The sequence below is a fragment of the Nelusetta ayraudi genome, unplaced genomic scaffold, assembly GCF_046127955.1.
Source record: "Nelusetta ayraudi isolate G7.1 ecotype Tasmania unplaced genomic scaffold, CSIRO-AGI_Nayr_v1 ptg000002l, whole genome shotgun sequence".
NCBI classification, from domain to species: Eukaryota; Metazoa; Chordata; class Actinopteri; order Tetraodontiformes; family Monacanthidae; genus Nelusetta; species Nelusetta ayraudi.
The window spans coordinates 1725001-1739122 of record NW_027466052.1 but is presented as its reverse complement, the minus strand read 5'-3'; the positions used below and the strand labels follow the sequence as shown (position 1 = coordinate 1739122).

The window sequence follows — 14122 nt, the reverse complement described above, 5'->3', positions numbered from 1 at the left end:
CCCCATAACGGAGGTACTCTCAAATAATCTCCCTCTAAAATGTCATCCGTTTTAATATTGAAGTACACATTGACAGATTTCAAATTATTCCACTTTGAACAACAACAACTATAATAATCACTAAATTACTTTTAACAGAGTTTGTATCATTTAAACACACAAATAACCAGCATGTTTTTCCAATGCAAGGAGTAGAAGGTACATACAGGTACTACCCAGAAAATTAGAATATCCTGAAAAGGTTGTTGTATTTCTGCAATTCAACTTTAAAGGTGAATTTGACATATTATATAAACAAATAATATGCAAATCATTATATTTCAAGTTTTTATTTCTTTGGATTTTGCTGATCAGGTCTTGCAGCTTAAAAAAACCCTCAAATTTTATAATAATTTTCTGAGTTTGTGGGTTTGTGGTTTTAATAAGCTAAAATCTTAATCAGCAAGTTACAACAAGGAACTGCTTGAGATGTGTCAATTTTTCGGGTAGTACCTGTATGTTTATGTACACATATATGGAGTAAAAGTAAAAAGTGGTCAGAAAAAGAAATACTCAAAGTACAGATACCTGAAAAATCTACTTAAGTATTTGTACTTCATTACTGTTCCACCTCTGCTGATTCCAGAGTTTGAACCTCTGGCTGCTGTGCACCGGTCATGGGTGGATCAGTTGCACTCACTGATATGCTTGTTTAAAATGACTGTGATTGGCTCATATCATGGTGTGATGCAGATACCAGCAAAATTAAGAACAGTAACAAAGTATTTGCGCTTTGTAACGTCCCTCCTCTGCTGGTCAGTCAATGAATGAGTGAGGTGAGATTGGCCTCTCACCTTCCTCCGTGACCTCCTACCCTCTGGCTTTCGCCCTCAGATGATTTTTCCCTTCCACTGGTCGTGCCCTTACATCCCTCTGTGTCCATTGGCCCTGGCGGACGTGCTGAGCGCCCCCTGTCCCTTCATCGTGGGACTGGACTCCCGCTACTTTGACCTGTACGACCCACCTCCCGATGTGAGCTGCGTGGACTTGGACACAAACACCATCTTCCAGTGAGTGCAGTGCGCCAGGCCTCCTCTGGACCGGTCATCAACGGCTGTAGGGTTGTGGGCTGGTTTAGTATCGATCCGATACCAAGGAAATACAGATACTTTTTGACTTGAAATGTCACGACCCTCAGATGATTTTGTGATTTTGCCTTCAGTTAGTAGATTTCATCCATCCATCCATCCATCCATCCATCCATCTTCCACCATGCAGGACAAGGACTTTACACAAATAAACATGCTTTTTTTTTTTTTTTTCAATTAACTGCTGTAGTACAATACAAACAGTATGAAATAACAATAAAATAATTCCTCTTACACTACATGCAGAACTGTCTAAAAATAAAGTCCATCCATCCATCTTCAATACCCACTTTCTGCTGCACTCAGGGTCGTGGGGTTCTGCTGGAGCCTCTCCCAGCTGTCATAGCGTGAAGGCAGGGTGACACCCTGGACAAGTGGCCAGTTCATCACAGGGCCACATAGAAAGACCATTGACACTCACATACACACCTACAGACAATTTAGAGTTTTCCTCACATCTTTTTTTTTTTTGGATTGTGGGAGGAAGCCGGAGAACCCGGAGAGAACCCATGCAGATACAGGGAGAACATGCAAGCTCCACACAGAAAGGCCTCAGGCCCGGAATGGAAGCCACAACCTTCTTCCTGTAGGCGACAGCTGAAAAAGTAGCAATCTCATCACACGAGTATCGATCTGATACCGATACTCACCTTGGAATCGATACTGTCTGCATTTAGAAGGATGCGCCTGGCCCTATTGGTCCGAGCCGACCCACATTCTCATTGTGTTTCAGCACGGCTGCTCCTGGGGAATGAGGTCATGCGCTGTGTTGGTCGATCGGTCGGTCGCTCAGTTGATTGTTCTTTTTCCTTCACCTCTGTGTGTGTCTGTGTGTTTTTGCAGCAGCGACGATAAGCGAGCTCTCACTTGGAAGATCCTGCCAAAGAAAGCCTGTAAGAACCTCATGAACGTGCTGAGCAATCTGCACCGGCAGCTGGTGGACGGTGAGTGCCGGCGCTGAGAAATCACTCTTCATTGTTGTAGGGGAGGAAAAAAAAACAAGAAAACAAAACATGTTGCTCTGACAAGCCTGCGATGATCTTCAACAGAATGCTGTTGTGTAACAGTGTGTCGTCTTCTCACCACGAACACATGTTATAACTCACTTAGAGCTGCAATATGAGTGTAAATTGATATAAATATGACATATTTATGTACACACACACACACACACACACACACGCACACACACACTGTTTAATTAATGTTATGCAAATACACTTTTTTATTAATGTCAGTGCTTTTTACTATTCACCCATAACATCTTAGCAGCCCCCCCCCCCTAGTGGACCAGAAAGATGAGTCATTTTAACATTAAAAATTGAGTTTTTTTTCCAAGCGCTGTTCTTTTTGATTCTTAACCGGTGCTGCCAGACTTCTGTAAGTGAGCGTCGCCGTCAATTGTATTTGCAGCAGAATTTTCCCTGAGGATGATCATACACCAACTTCCCCCATTGTTAGAGCAGCCACAATCTTTCCTTCTTTCCTTTTTTTAAACTTCATTTCAACCAAAAACCGAGCAGATAATCAATCAAACTAAAAATTCAGAAGATAACAACCACAAGAGAAGAAGAAGAAAAAAAAAGATTCTGATTTGGTGAAGCCAAAATTCTTCTCGCTCTCAGGCAGAAGCCCAGAGGACCCTTTGATGGTTTGATCGCAGAAACTTGATCTATGTTTCACGATTGTGTTCGGCCCGCTGAACAAGCGAGCGTGTGCGTGCGTGTACAATGTACAATATTTTAATATATTCTATGCAATGTTTATTTTATGCAATATTTAAACAGTATTGCCATATATTTTATGCACTAATCTGATGTGTACGTATTATTTTAATATGTTTACTGTAATACTATATTTTTAATGCGAACGTTTTTTTTCACATACTTAATTCTGTATTTATTTGATGCAATACTCAAACAATCTTTTTTAACATATTTAGTGCTATATTTATGTGATGCGATATTCAAACAACATTTAAACACCATTTTACGAAGGACCACGTCGTGACCCCGCCTCCTGTCCCGCACCCTCAGGTCAGCACCGGGCCGACGGGCTGCTGGAGCTGAGCATGTCAGACACGTCGGAGCTGAGCTGCGGTAAGAGCCTCCACACGCTGGAGCTGGAGATCCAGGAGGCCTTCCTGCGCTTCACCGCCGCCATCCTGAAGGGCTACAGGTCCTTCCTGCGGCCCATCACCCAGGCGCCCTCCGAGAAGGCCACCGACGCCAGCTCGCTCTTTGATCTGCAAGGTACGCTGGGATTTGTGTGTGTATGTCACATACACACACATACAGTATTGTGTGTTTGCATGCATAACACCCCAGATTACTGCGTGTTTTCAGTCATAAACATACATATAAAAATTTCTTCCGAAGGTTTTTTTTTTTTAATTTCAAAAGACACGTTTTTGATGAGGTGAACCTGCTATTTGTAAATTCTCTGATCTCAGATGCTTTCTTGGTTCAGTGATCCTGCACGATTTTCTCCAATTATTTGTTTTCAAAATAAAACAAACCCCTGAAATAATTACTGTTATTTATTTCCAATATCTGTTTTGACAACCAAAATGAAAAAAGGGATAATAAATTCAAGATTTTGGGCTCAATTGGAAGATAAACAAAACGGATCATGGATGATTGTCCACTTTAGGTACTTGGATTTGAGGCAAGTTGTGTGTAAGACCAATTTTATCCATGGTAGTATCTACTGGTCTCATTTTTATGATACCTGCTTTCTTTCGTTTGCGCAAAAAAAAAAAAAAAAACAAACAATTGCGTAAATGTAGTAGAAAACTTCTGGGTCACAAAAGAAAAGAGTTGTCATTTTTTGTGCTTTGGTTTTATTTTGAAAAACAAATGGACGAATGATACACGAACGGTACAGGCTCAAGTCCAACCTCGTGTCAAATTCTGTTGGGAAGAAAAAAAAGTAAATGAAAACATCTGGAATTCATAAGGGCGTGACGTCTGTCAGCCAGCAGAGTTGCCGGATATTAATTTAAATGTACTTAAATCTTGTGTCGAGAAACTGACTCAAAGGGAGGAGCAGCGCGACAGGATGGATTCACACTGGGTTGCCAGTTACTCGTTGCCTTTTGCATGTCTGATATCTGCATTGATGATTTTCTGGTTTTATTTTGTTGAAAAAAACTCAACTTTGCCTGCACTTCGTGACCCAACCAACACAGACGAAGGGAACAACACGGCCGTAAAGGCCATTCACGCGAAGGCCAATTTAAATAAAGTTAGTTTTTTCGAAGCATTGTTAAGAAATCACAAAATATCACATAAGAAGTCAGTGTGGCTGGAAAAGTCCATCAGTTTGGGTGAACAAACGTCCTGTTTTCCCACGACATGTCCTCGTGTCACGCCTGGTCTTGTTTTTAGAAAGTGATGAAATAATGAAAAAAAAATTCTATCCATGCTTACTTTAAATATATTGAAATGTATAAGTAAACTAAGAGTCTCATGCCAGTATCTTATTGTCAAAATTGGCTAAGTGTCCTTGTTTTTTTCGTCTATGAAAATACTCTCACCCTACTACTTAGCCCATTAGCTCATTAGCAACATGGATGTGTTGACTGTCAATCCGCTGGTAGGATGTTAGACTCAGCGGCTCACTCTAACATGTGTGACATGCGACCTCCAGTTCAGGTTTCTGCCTTATAAAAAGGGAATTTTTTTTTTTGTTTGTTTATCCGCTCGACGTTTGTGTCCTCAGGGTTCCTGAAGAGCCGCGACCGCTCCCACCAGAAGTTCTACACGCTGATGACCAAAACCCAGATGTTCATCCGCTTCATCGAGGAGTGCTCCTTCGTCAGCGACAAGGACGCCAGCCTGGCCTTCTTCGACGACTGCGTGGACAAAGTAGGCCTGGTCGTCAGGGGTGTCAAAACTATTCAAATTCCGTACCTCAGTAAAGTACGGATACTTGTGTAAAAGAAAAAAATAAAAGTAAAAGTACTGATTCAACTCCTTTACTTAAGTGAAAGTGAGAAAGTTCAAGTTCTGAAATGTACGTAAGTAGAAAGTACATTTTATTTTTTCATCGGTGAAACAATACATTTGTCGATAATTTTGCAAAAATGAAAAAGTTGTGACAGAATTATCTGTAATGCTAAGCTGGACTTGGCTGGAAAATCCTGCCAATAACAAATCTGTGCCGAAGTTTTGAGGTTTCCGGCAGCAGCTCCTGTGTGTGGAGAACCCTAGCAGTGGAGGCGGTGGTGGTGGTGGCGCCACCTAGCTGCCAACTGACAAAATGATGACTGCCTCTGTCGTCTCTGTGCTGCTGCCTGCAGGCGGACGGCGAGCGGCCGGAGGAGAGCCGGCTGATGGAGGTGGACGAGTCGCAGCGCAGCGAGCACACGGTCTTCATCACGCCTCCGGAGCTCCCTCCAGTGGCCGACGGGGAGGAGCACCCGCTCTGCTACAGGTAAGTAGGCGAAACTTGGGCGGGCTTAAAAAACTTGGTCTGTATTTTTTTCATAGTTGATAATAATTATTATCATTATTATTATTATCATTATTATTATTATTATTATTATTATTATTATTATTATTATTATTATTACTTTTTAACAACTCTTTTCATCTGCATGGTTGATCATCAGCTACGAGGGCTTCCCAGTGCTGAGTCTTGACCTCTTTGACCCCGTGGAGGGCCTGCCGACCCCTTCGTCCCGCCTGGCTGCCAGACACAGCTGCCCCACAAGCCCCGCCCCCATGTTCAGACGCACCAAACAGGTCAGTTGCGGCGTCGGGGGGGGAACCTGCAATCAGTCGTTGATTTATTGTTGTTCAGGTGTTAAATGAGCTGCTTGACTTCTGTCAAACGTCCACAGCTGACCTGCAGTGTTTTTGGCAGAGACAACGAAAGTATTCACATTCTGTACTTTGGTAAAAGTACAGATTCAACTCCTTTAATCAAGTAGGAAGAAAGTACGTTATTGAAACAATACATCTGTTGATCATGAAAAATTAAAAGTTGTGACAGACTAATCTATCTGAACTGACCAGAGAGTAACTAGCATGTTTTTCCAATGTAAGGAGTAGGAAGCACAGATCTGTAAAAGAAATTAGGGAGTAAAAGTAAAAAGTTTTTGTATTTTATTTGTACTTGGTGACTTCCCACCTTTGTTTTTTGGGCGATCGAAAGCAAGAAAGAAGCATCAACATTACTATCATCGCTATCATCATCATCTTCATCTTCATCTTCATCTTCATCTTCATCATCATCTTCATCATCATCATCATCATTACTGATCCAGCTCTGACTCAAGTGTCTTTTCCTTCAACCTGTCGCCTCTGCAGGAGATCAAGTCAGCCCACAAGGAGGCCAAGAAGTACTCGTCGGTCCCCCAGCTGTGGTCCAGGTGCCTGCTGCGTCACTGCTACGGCCTGTGGTTCATCTGCCTGCCGGCCTACGTCCAGGTGTGCCACTCCAAGGTGCGGGCACTGCGCACCGCCTACGACGTCCTCAGGAAGATGCAGGCCAAGAAGCTGCAGCCGCCCGACGAGGTACCTCAAGATGATCTCTGAAGTTTTGTCTTTCTTGTGTGTCTGTGACCCGGGACTTTGGGGTTCAACAACACTAACACATTCACACTATAATTGTTAATAATCATATATAATAAGTGTGTGTGTGTGTGTGTGTAGGTGTGCTACCGGGTTCTCATGCAGCTGTGTGGTCAGTACGGTCAACCTGTGCTGGCCGTGCGAGTCCTGTTTGAGATGAAGAAGGCGGGAGTTCAGCCCAACGCCATCACTTACGGCTACTACAACAAGGTGAGACACAGAGGCACCTCTTTTTTTTTTTTTCTATGATGATAAAACCGCTGCAGCCTCGCTGTTGCTCCTTCATACCTGTTTTTTCTTCTTCTTCTCTGTGTTTTTCTTTTACTTTTTACTTTGACTGTGCTGACTCTGCTCCTCCCGCTGTGCTCCAGGCCGTGTTGGAGAGCACGTGGCCCTCCAGCACCAGGGGCGGCTACTTCCTGTGGATGAAGCTGAGGAACGTCCTGCTCGGCGTGGCACAGTTCAAGCGGGCGCTGCGGCGACATGCCCCGCTCGCCCAGAGCCCACTGTCAGGTAACACCCGCCCGGCTCAGCCGCTGGGAGGAATGTTGGAGGCTTGGGGGAGGAACTGTTTTCTCACTAAATGTTTTTGGTTGGGAATTTGATGCAGGGACAAAAATCCCAGAGACAGACCGACACAAAACCATCAGCCAGGAAGGGGAAATTTTTTTTTCAAGCAACAAGCGCATTTTCGCGTTTCTTCTCATTTCATTTTGTTTTTCTTGACAGTAATTAGAGATTGTGATTATTAACCAGGTGATGAATCAACGGCATCATTTCACTGGTTGAACTGTCCAACTGCGTCAACATTTGTGGCAGGGCCACCACATTCTAATCCCTCCTCCTCCTGCTGCTGCTGCTAATCCAGCCCAGTGCACTGCGTTCACACCAAACACCCCCCAGTCTAGGTCCAGTTACACGCATGTCACTGCTGACACTTTCCAGCTGGCGCCACCTATCGGAATGTTCAAGCCTAGCGGGTGAAATTGTTTTTTGTTTCTCGTTAAGTATCAGAGAAAGTATCAGGTAATTCCGTCAAAGTTTAACATGATTTTTTCACGTTTTTATATGAAGCTATCACATTGTTTTGTGACAGTAAAAGGCTCAGTATCACGTAATTATGTGAAAAAGTTTCATGCTCTGACTAGATAAGAGCATGAGGGGCAGTGGCTTCCTCGTCACTAAAGCCTTGTTGTCGTTGGGCAGATGGCAGCGACCTGGACGCTGTGAGTCACGGCAGCCTGGACAGCTCGGCGGACGCCCACGTGGCCGAACAGCCTCACTTTGCCGCCGCCGCAAAAGTCGATACGGCCGACGACAGATCTAGCACAGGTACCCTCCTCCTTCTTCTTCTTCTTCTTCTTCTTCTTCTTCTTCTTCTTCTTCTTCTTCTTCTTCTTCTTCTTCCTGCTACCTGTGCTCCTCATGCACCTCCTCCAGCCCCCCCGCGTCCAATATGTCACCCCATTCATTTCAATGATATTGCTAGCTTGCTTGCTAGCTAGCGTATACTTTGGAAAAGTTTTTGGCTTCTGGCTTACTTCCGCATTATGCGGCCCCATAGAGCATGTAGCAGTAGCATCACTTCCCATTATCCCTCTGCAAGTCATGTGATGCACCTGGACGCATCAGCCAATCAGAACAAGCCGAGACACAGCACGTATAGCGCTGTGACGTCACGCTGTTAATAACTCTTTTCTGGTCTTTATACATTTTTTAGAAAAAATTAAAGATGATTTTCAAATAGAAATATTTGTTATGAACTGTATTTCAGGTCAAAAGTCATCTTGTCAGCCATTTATTTTTGTATTGTGGTCATGGTATTTTTGGCTGCAGTGCCCTGAGTGGCCACTGGGGTAAATGTCTGCGCTGCTATATTGGCAGTCTGGTATCCAGCTCTGATTAAACTTCCGTGTCCTTTTCACTTCTGCTGCTGCAATCTTCTTTTTCGCGTATTTTGTTTGTCCTCTGGGTGGTGCTGGTGGTCCAGGTGAACCTCTCCATCTCCGCCTGGTGGCGATTCTCCATCTCATCCATGGATGTATTGTTATATTATTATTATATAATTCCATTTCTCCCTTCTCTTCTCTCCAGGAGATCAGTCAGACCTGGGCTACAACTCGCTGTCCAAAGAGGAGGTCCGTAGAGGAGGAGAGCCTGCAGCGCCCCCCTCTGTCCCGGAGAGGGACGACAAGAAGGAGAGCGACTGCAGCTCCCGTCAGTACTGATCTGTGACCCGTCACCCGTCATCAGCTCTCCCACTCCACTGTTGCTTCCAGAAAAGAAAAAAAGTTCAATCCTACTCTGTCCTTTAATGGATAATGTAATCAATCAAGTCATCACCCAGTGTGGAGGACTCACCTGAAGGAACACTGGAGTTGAAAAAAGCTTCAAAGCGCAAATTACTATCAATAAAAATAAACAAAATGAATCTATAAATTAATATTGTAGATTAAATTCAAAACTAAAAATTAACAATCTTAATAAAACAGAGAACATAAAAGGATGAAAATTTCCGTTACAAGCCTGATTAAAAACCTGCTGGTGAAAATGTCCACAGTCTGTGCAGTCCTAAGTCTTGATCACTGACAGGTGGTTTTTGTGTTGTCCTTGCTGTGATGCAGTGTCAGAAACAGAGAGCGCCAAAGGAAGCAAAGACTGTCTCCCCCTGCTGGACGCCGAACTCCAGTGCACCTTCAGGCCCCGGGGCATCGTTCGCAGCAGCTTCCCGTACGAAGACTCCGCCTCCTCCTGCAAACCAAAGAGCTCCGTCAGCTCCGGTAACGCTCACACAAACACACAAAGGAAAGGAAACTTCCTTTCTTTCATTGCCTCCAATAAACAATTATGTGTCCTTTTCCCTGACCTCAGGTGTCAGATTTGTCGAGCCTCCACTTTTCTTCTGGAAAAAAAATCAAAAATTAAAACATTGTGGCCACCATATAGATACATCATGTTCACTAAATACTAATTCTGCCCCTCAAAATAATAATTTGTGATCAAGAACAAGTACTTATTTGTGGCCAGGAATAAGTACTTTTTACTTTCTTATTAGTCCGTCTCTCTGTGCCAGGACACGTGGCCGGTCTCCTCTTCACCTCCTCCCTGGACCAGATCGGGGAGGTCCACAGCAGACACAGGAGCGCCCTGGAGGACACGGTGGTGGGCGGAGTCCTGGGACTGGCACCCGAGAAGACGGTTGGGCGGCCGGTAGCGGCTGGGAAGACCCCGGGTCGGCCGCGGTCTCTGGCTCTGGGCGGCTCCGAGAGGCCCGCCGTGAGGGCCGCCCCCCCCAGAGGTCACGTGGTGGAGGTGGAGGGGCGGGACTCCAGCGATGAGGACGGAGAAAACGCCGAGGCCATCTTTGACCTGGAGGACCTGGACCTGGACAAGCTGGCGGAGCGCAGCGGCGGCAGCCGCTCCGATGCGTCCCGGCTGACGGGCATCCAGACGGGCTTTGACCCGCTTTCGCTGCTAGCGGCCGAGTCCGGGTCGCAGCGGGGCGGTGGCGCTGGCGCCGAGGAGGCCGACACGCCCGGCACGCCCGGCGGCGCCCGCCACCTGGCCAGGGAGATCGAGCTCTACATGGAGCACCTGGGGAGCCCGCTGAGCAGCCGCACGCCCAGCATGGACCTCCAGGAGGCCGCCAGCCCCCTGCTGCTCCACCCGTCCTCGGGCTGCGCCCCTCGCAGAGCCAGCCTGCCCTACAGCTCCCCGCTCAGGGCGCCTGGGGCGGCGCTGCCACGCTCCCGCACCTCCCACCCCGACCCCTCGCCCTCTCCCCGCGCCGCCTCGCGCCGCCGCTTGTGGTCCACGCCCTCAAGCGCCACCCCCAGCCCCAGCCCCAGGCCCAGCCCCCGGCCCAGTCCGTGCAGAGACCGGGCGGAGCTGACGCCGCTGGCCTCGCCCTCCTCGTCCTCCTTCGCCCTGGACACGCTGCTCACGCCCAAGCTGGACGTCTTCAAGACCAGCGTGTTCTCCGCCGGGAGGGGCGTGGCCGAGAAGGCCAGCCGCTGGTACTCCCGCCTGGCCACCTACACCACGCCCACCAAGGTACACACGCTTTGCCACAATGGGGCTGGATGTATATGTATGTATGTAGAAATTTGGTAGCGTGCCACTTTTTTTTTCCAGTGGCCACTCGTGGTACTGCAGCAAAAAAATCCCATTGCGCCCAAAAAGCATTTTCCCCATACACAGCAACACAAAAAGAAACGCCTGTAAAACGGCTGACAGGACGACTGTGACCTGAAATCTTTCTATTGCAGATTTTTCAGTCATGGTCTTTTAGTCTTTCAGAAAAAATAAGGGCAGAAAATCACCAGAAAATAGTTTATTCCCAGGGTCACGTCACAGCGTCGTCTCGGCTCGTTGTACGGTGTACGCGCTGGTTGAGCAACTACATTAAAATCAATGGGCCACCATATTGGGTACGGAGGGGCTTGGTCCCAAGTCTGTTAAAAAAAACATCAGGGAAGGTGCAGAGGACAGCTCGGGTTCTGCTGCCACCTGGAGGCAGTCGTGAGAAAGACGGCGTTCCCAAAGGCGACTGTGGCGGTGTCCAATATCGCCCCCTACTGGCTGTATGGGGGCTACACCACTTTGTTGCCATCTCCGAAACCTGAGTGAAGATCGGTATTCACTGTATAGTTCCTTCAGTGTGTCCCAAAATTCATTGGTAAAAGTAATGGAAAAACCGACGGTCACTAGCCGGGCTAGTTGCTGTCCAGTGCAAACACACAGATTGGAAATAAGAAACGTGCGTCTCTCTGTCTGTTGCAGCTGCTCGCCACTGATTCCTCTTCACTTTCGTCCTGTCAAGTGTGTAACAGTTGTGTTTCTGTGCCTGACGTGTGTGTTGCAACGAGTCACTGCTAGACACTGACTGCCGCTCTGCACTAATGCAGGACCCTGACTCGTCCTCCCTGCCGGATGAAGATGACTGTGGGGATTTGGGAGCTTCAGCCGTGTCCCCCCAGAGGAACGGGCCCCTGGGAGCCCGCCGAGGCCACAGATGCACCAGGACGGAGAGCCACGGCGACGGCAGAGGCCTCAGGAGAACCTCGTCCTCACACTCAGGTCTTCACCCTTAAATTTGCATCCGTGGAGATAATAAAAAAAAACCTCTGTTGACCCCACTGTTGACTCACCGCGCCTTTGTCCTCCTGCAGGGGGCGTTCTCTCCCCTCCTGGCTTCCCCTTGCCGGACAGGTCAGACCTGGGATCGTCACGCTACACCAGCAACACCAGCATCTTCAGCAACTACGCCATGGAGGTCAGTCAGGGTGTCTTTTTCTTCTTTTTTCTTTATTACTCAATCTCAATTTTTTTCTTTTCTTTTAAACCTTATCTTCATTTTTTCTGTTTTCTTTTCTTTTGAACATGATCTTACATTTTTTCTTTGTTTTTCCTTTTTTTACTGTCACTCTCTTTTTCTATTCTTTTGAACCAAATCTCCAAGCAAAAATAAATGATTCATAAAAATAAATAAATGTAAAAAAAAAGAAAAGAAAAAGTAGTTGATGTCACGCTACTGCCCTCTAGCTGGTGTACCTTTGCATTGCAGCTGCTGATCTCCAGCTGCTCCCGCTGCAAGACGTGCGACTGCCTGGTGTACGACGAGGAGATCATGGCCGGCTGGACGGCGGACGACTCCAACCTCAACACCACCTGCCCCTTCTGCGGGAACCCCTTCCTGCCCTTCCTCAACGTGGAGATCCGAGACATGCGCAGACCGGGCAGGTAGGTTCCACGCTGAAACTGCAAAACGGCGGCTGACTGACGGCACCCTGAAGCTCCACCTCCTCCTCCTCCTCCTCATCCCCTCAGGCTCTTCCTGAAAGGCAGCCCCTCGGTGGATGAAGCCATCACCTCCTCCTGCTCCGCCTCCACCGAGTTGGACACGGGCACATCGTCCTTGTCCACGCCATGTCCCGCCACTGCATTCCCGCCCCCTCCCAGCGTCTGGGAGCCTCCTGAGACGGCGAGGTGAGAAGTGACCTCGCTGAGCTCATTCAAAGTGATGGTTTCCTGCTGACAGACGACAAGAAGCCGGCCAGGAAAAACTGCCCTGTGGGAAGAAACCGGGAGCAGACCTCATCCTCTGGAGGGGGCGGAGCCATTATGCTTTGACCTTTCATTTGGGGTGGAAAAGAAAAAAAAAAAATGAACAGAGAGTGAGAGAGTAGTCAGAGTGGCAGACAGACCAGAGTAACTTATAGATATAGATAGAAATATGGTATAGAAATAAATTATTAGGACATGTGTACACTATATGTACACACATATGTATATATATATATTTATATATGTACATACATACATACAAATGTATATGTATATATATATATATATATATATATATATATATATATATATATATATATAAATATATATATATATATATATATATATATATATATATATACATATACATATATGTATATGTACATATATATATATATATATATACATATATATATATATATATATATACATATATATATATATATATATATATGTATATATATATATATATATATATATACATATATATACATATGTATGTATACACATGTATATGTGTGTTATTGTATAATGATAGCTAGAATTATTTTACAATTTAAATAGACTTGAAAGTATGATAGTGCAGTGTTTTGCTGCTCTCCATGTAGAAATTATTCAATTATAGTCTGTGGAAAGGGGGAGGAGTTCGGTTGGGGGGGTTGGGCTTCTTCGAGGAGAGTGAGTCAGGAGGAGGTGATTGCGATTAATGCCAGACTCCAAACACCATCTCTGACAACTCTGACTCAATTCCCCATAATTAACACGTCTGCTCTCTTGTCCGTCACCAGAGTTCGATGCAGCCGACCTCGGGGCATCGACATCCCTTCAGACCACCGACAGGGGGCGCTGTCGTCCGGCACGCATATGGCCCGCAGTGTCAGCGTGTTTGGCCCCCTGGAGGGCACGCCGCAGGTAGCCCGCGGCGTGCCGACCTCGGGCAGCCTGCCCTGCCACCTCTACGAAGCCACGGTAACTCGCTCGCTCCTTTGCTGCCCTCTGGTGGCCGGAAGCAGCAGCATGCGAACATCTGTCTGCCTCGGCCCCTTTCTCTCTTCTTAGCAATGGATGTCGCCACAATATAATTTGGCGTGCGCGGTCGTCATATTAAAAATTAGTTTGCTTTGTTTTTTTCTGGAAATTTAACTCGTTTCAACTTTTTTTCACTGTGAGATTGGTTAAAAACCACTGCTCAAGATGTTTAAAAACAAACAAACAAACAAAAAACCCACTGTCCTAATTAGTAGTCAGTCATTACAGACGATTCCGACTCCAAGGAAAAATAAGGACTAATTTTCTGTCTTGAAAACATGGTATAATATACCAGTAAGAGGGAAATCAGAAACACTAATT

The 14122-nt window shown here is 46.2% G+C and overlaps 1 protein-coding gene across 9 annotated transcripts in view; it reads left to right on the top strand.

Annotated features, from left to right (window-relative positions):
• Positions 1-14122, top strand: part of LOC142895325 (C-myc promoter-binding protein-like) — a 48368-nt gene that overhangs the window by 30675 nt on the left and 3571 nt on the right. For 6 of the 9 annotated variants that reach the window (XM_076036305.1, XM_076036567.1, XM_076036650.1 and 3 more), the window contains exons 10-27: positions 874-1049; positions 1971-2071; positions 3164-3379; positions 4851-4996; positions 5431-5564; positions 5743-5875; positions 6443-6649; positions 6788-6916; positions 7078-7219; positions 7913-8038; positions 8801-8923; positions 9331-9486; positions 9762-10759; positions 11614-11785; positions 11878-11981; positions 12273-12448; positions 12536-12694; positions 13561-13741. In XM_076036305.1, coding sequence (XP_075892420.1) covers positions 874-1049; positions 1971-2071; positions 3164-3379; positions 4851-4996; positions 5431-5564; positions 5743-5875; positions 6443-6649; positions 6788-6916; positions 7078-7219; positions 7913-8038; positions 8801-8923; positions 9331-9486; positions 9762-10759; positions 11614-11785; positions 11878-11981; positions 12273-12448; positions 12536-12694; positions 13561-13741 — 3579 coding nt within the window. The remainder of the gene's footprint in view (positions 1-873; positions 1050-1970; positions 2072-3163; positions 3380-4850; positions 4997-5430; positions 5565-5742; positions 5876-6442; positions 6650-6787; positions 6917-7077; positions 7220-7912; positions 8039-8800; positions 8924-9330; positions 9487-9761; positions 10760-11613; positions 11786-11877; positions 11982-12272; positions 12449-12535; positions 12695-13560; positions 13742-14122) is intronic. The other 3 variants (XM_076036481.1, XM_076036969.1, XM_076036392.1) reach the window with 2 other exon arrangements.